The sequence below is a fragment of the Lactuca serriola genome, chromosome 8 (assembly GCF_051521515.1).
Source record: "Lactuca serriola cultivar US96UC23 chromosome 8, Lser_US96UC23_V15, whole genome shotgun sequence".
Classification (NCBI taxonomy): Eukaryota; Viridiplantae; Streptophyta; class Magnoliopsida; order Asterales; family Asteraceae; genus Lactuca; species Lactuca serriola.
The window spans coordinates 274432679-274434672 of NC_136415.1; the positions used below are offsets into that span (position 1 = coordinate 274432679).

Here is a 1994-nt window from a genome sequence, read left to right on the forward strand (position 1 = left end):
ATTCAACTCTGTTTATCTTCTGCAGCACTTGCTGTTCAGTGTGACTGAACCACAACTTAGGACAAAGCCTGCTGGTGTATCAGATGTAAGTTTACTCGCATCCTTCATTCCTTCTTCCTTGTTTTGAATCTATAAACCCCTTCCATGGAGTTTCTTCCTTCACAAATTATACCTTGCTAAGATTGGTAGATAGTTTATGATTTCCAGATAATGTGGGCAGAGGCAATGGGCAAGCTAGAAGGTATGGAAAGTTCCAACCGTGAACGTCTTTGGCCCCAACTTGTTAAGGGTTTCAAAGATCTTTCTGAGCGCTTGAAGGTATTTGATATGACTTTTCTTATTCTTAATCAAAACAAATGTCAAAACCTTTATTCTTTTAGCAATCAGTGTTAGTTTAATGTACAAACAATATTAGATGTGGTTATAACTTATGAGCTTGTATTCATTGATATTTATTTTATTTAGCTTCAAGATGAAGTCATACTTTCAGATGCTGAGAGATTGCAAATGACTCAAACCAATGTGAAAGTGGTAATCTTTTTCTATTCTATAATCTATGACACCTGTGCAAAAACACACCTTTTATGCTACATATTAATGGTTAAAACAAATTTACAGCTTCAGAGGCATTTCCAAGCTGATACTTTTCCTAGAATAGAGAGACTGAGACAATCAGAGAAAGCTCTACAAAGGCGCCTCTTAAGGGTACACAGAATATATAACTTTTTATATTTTACAGAGTTAATTAATTTAATTGTATACATTTTTACTTTTCTTGCAAAAGTTAATGAGAATATTGGAGGCATTAGAGGCCAAGGGATTTCGGTTGCCTTTGACCAAAGGAGAAGTTGAATTAGCCGAGAAGCTGGCTGCTATAATCAGACAGGTATAGTATAGTTAATAGTTTCATCTCATCTTCTGCATGCTTTTTTTTTTACAGACTTTTGGTTGAAATTACAAAAATACCCTTACAGTTGAAAGGATCTGGAGCTGAACTCTCGAGGCGGGTTCAGAATCTGCTGACTGTAGCTCGTGTTCAAGCAAATGGTAATGGGGGTAGTTCAGTCTTTTTACCGGGATCTACCAAAATTCATGAACAGAGTCTTTCAGATATGCATGAGGTAAGTATCCCATGACAGTTAGATTTGATGATAAAATGGCTTATTTACCCATATCATTAGGGTTACGAAACAATTTTTATTACTGTAATTGGTTAAAATTTTGAAGTAAGAAAAAAAAATTGAGTTAAATTTTCAGGTATTACAACAGCAAACGGAAGCGGTTGGTAGGTTGGGAAATGTGTTGAAGAGAGACATACGAGATATGGAAATTATAATGGCAGAGGACACTCAAATGGCAGATGTGTAGACTCAAAATTGGTCTTACTAAATCCATATGTTGTATTTTGATATGTGCAACTGAATTCTCTATTGTAGTAGTGGTGCTTTGTTTACTGCAATAAATCCTTTGGATTTTTTTTTTCGTTTTGGTTAGAATTTAAAATTCAAGTTTCAAAGACTATATAGGGAACAACATGAATACATGTAAGGTGCTCATTATTTTGTTTTGGTATTTAAGATCGCTTTTTTCAGTTTAGTTTTAGGTTTTTTCGGTTGGGTTTTGGTTATTATTTTGGTCTGGTTTCGGGAGTTCTGTTTTATATCCTATGGTATGGTCTTTTTTGGGAAGGTTTTGTCTCATGATATTAACTTATAAAACTTCAATAATTGTAAGTGTTGTTGCTATATGTGTATTTTTGGCTATGGCTGGCGTTAGAAAATGTATTTGCTACGCAATTTTGCATTTCGTTCTTGGCTGTAGGTGATGAGGTCTTCACCGGTTTATTGAACATCGGTTGGTATATGATGACATTTCTAACCTTTTTTCCATTTTGTCATCTACAATTGTGTTTTCCATATCCATGTGCAATAAGCCTTCTTAAGGTAGCCTTCTTAAGGTGTTGTTTGTTTTTTCTGAGGTACAATGTCTACAGT

The 1994-nt window shown here is 34.7% G+C and overlaps 1 protein-coding gene across 1 annotated transcript in view; it reads left to right on the forward strand.

Annotated features, from left to right (window-relative positions):
- The window catches only part of LOC145070547 (nuclear pore complex protein), a 2372-nt gene extending 776 nt beyond the window's left edge, over positions 1-1596 (forward strand). The window contains exons 3-9 of the mRNA XM_079017487.1: positions 26-85; positions 208-318; positions 466-531; positions 619-705; positions 785-886; positions 975-1121; positions 1258-1596. Of these exons, the coding sequence (XP_078873613.1) occupies positions 26-85; positions 208-318; positions 466-531; positions 619-705; positions 785-886; positions 975-1121; positions 1258-1368 (684 nt within the window). The 3' untranslated portion in view covers positions 1369-1596. The remainder of the gene's footprint in view (positions 1-25; positions 86-207; positions 319-465; positions 532-618; positions 706-784; positions 887-974; positions 1122-1257) is intronic.
- The last annotated feature ends 398 nt before the right edge of the window (positions 1597-1994 follow it).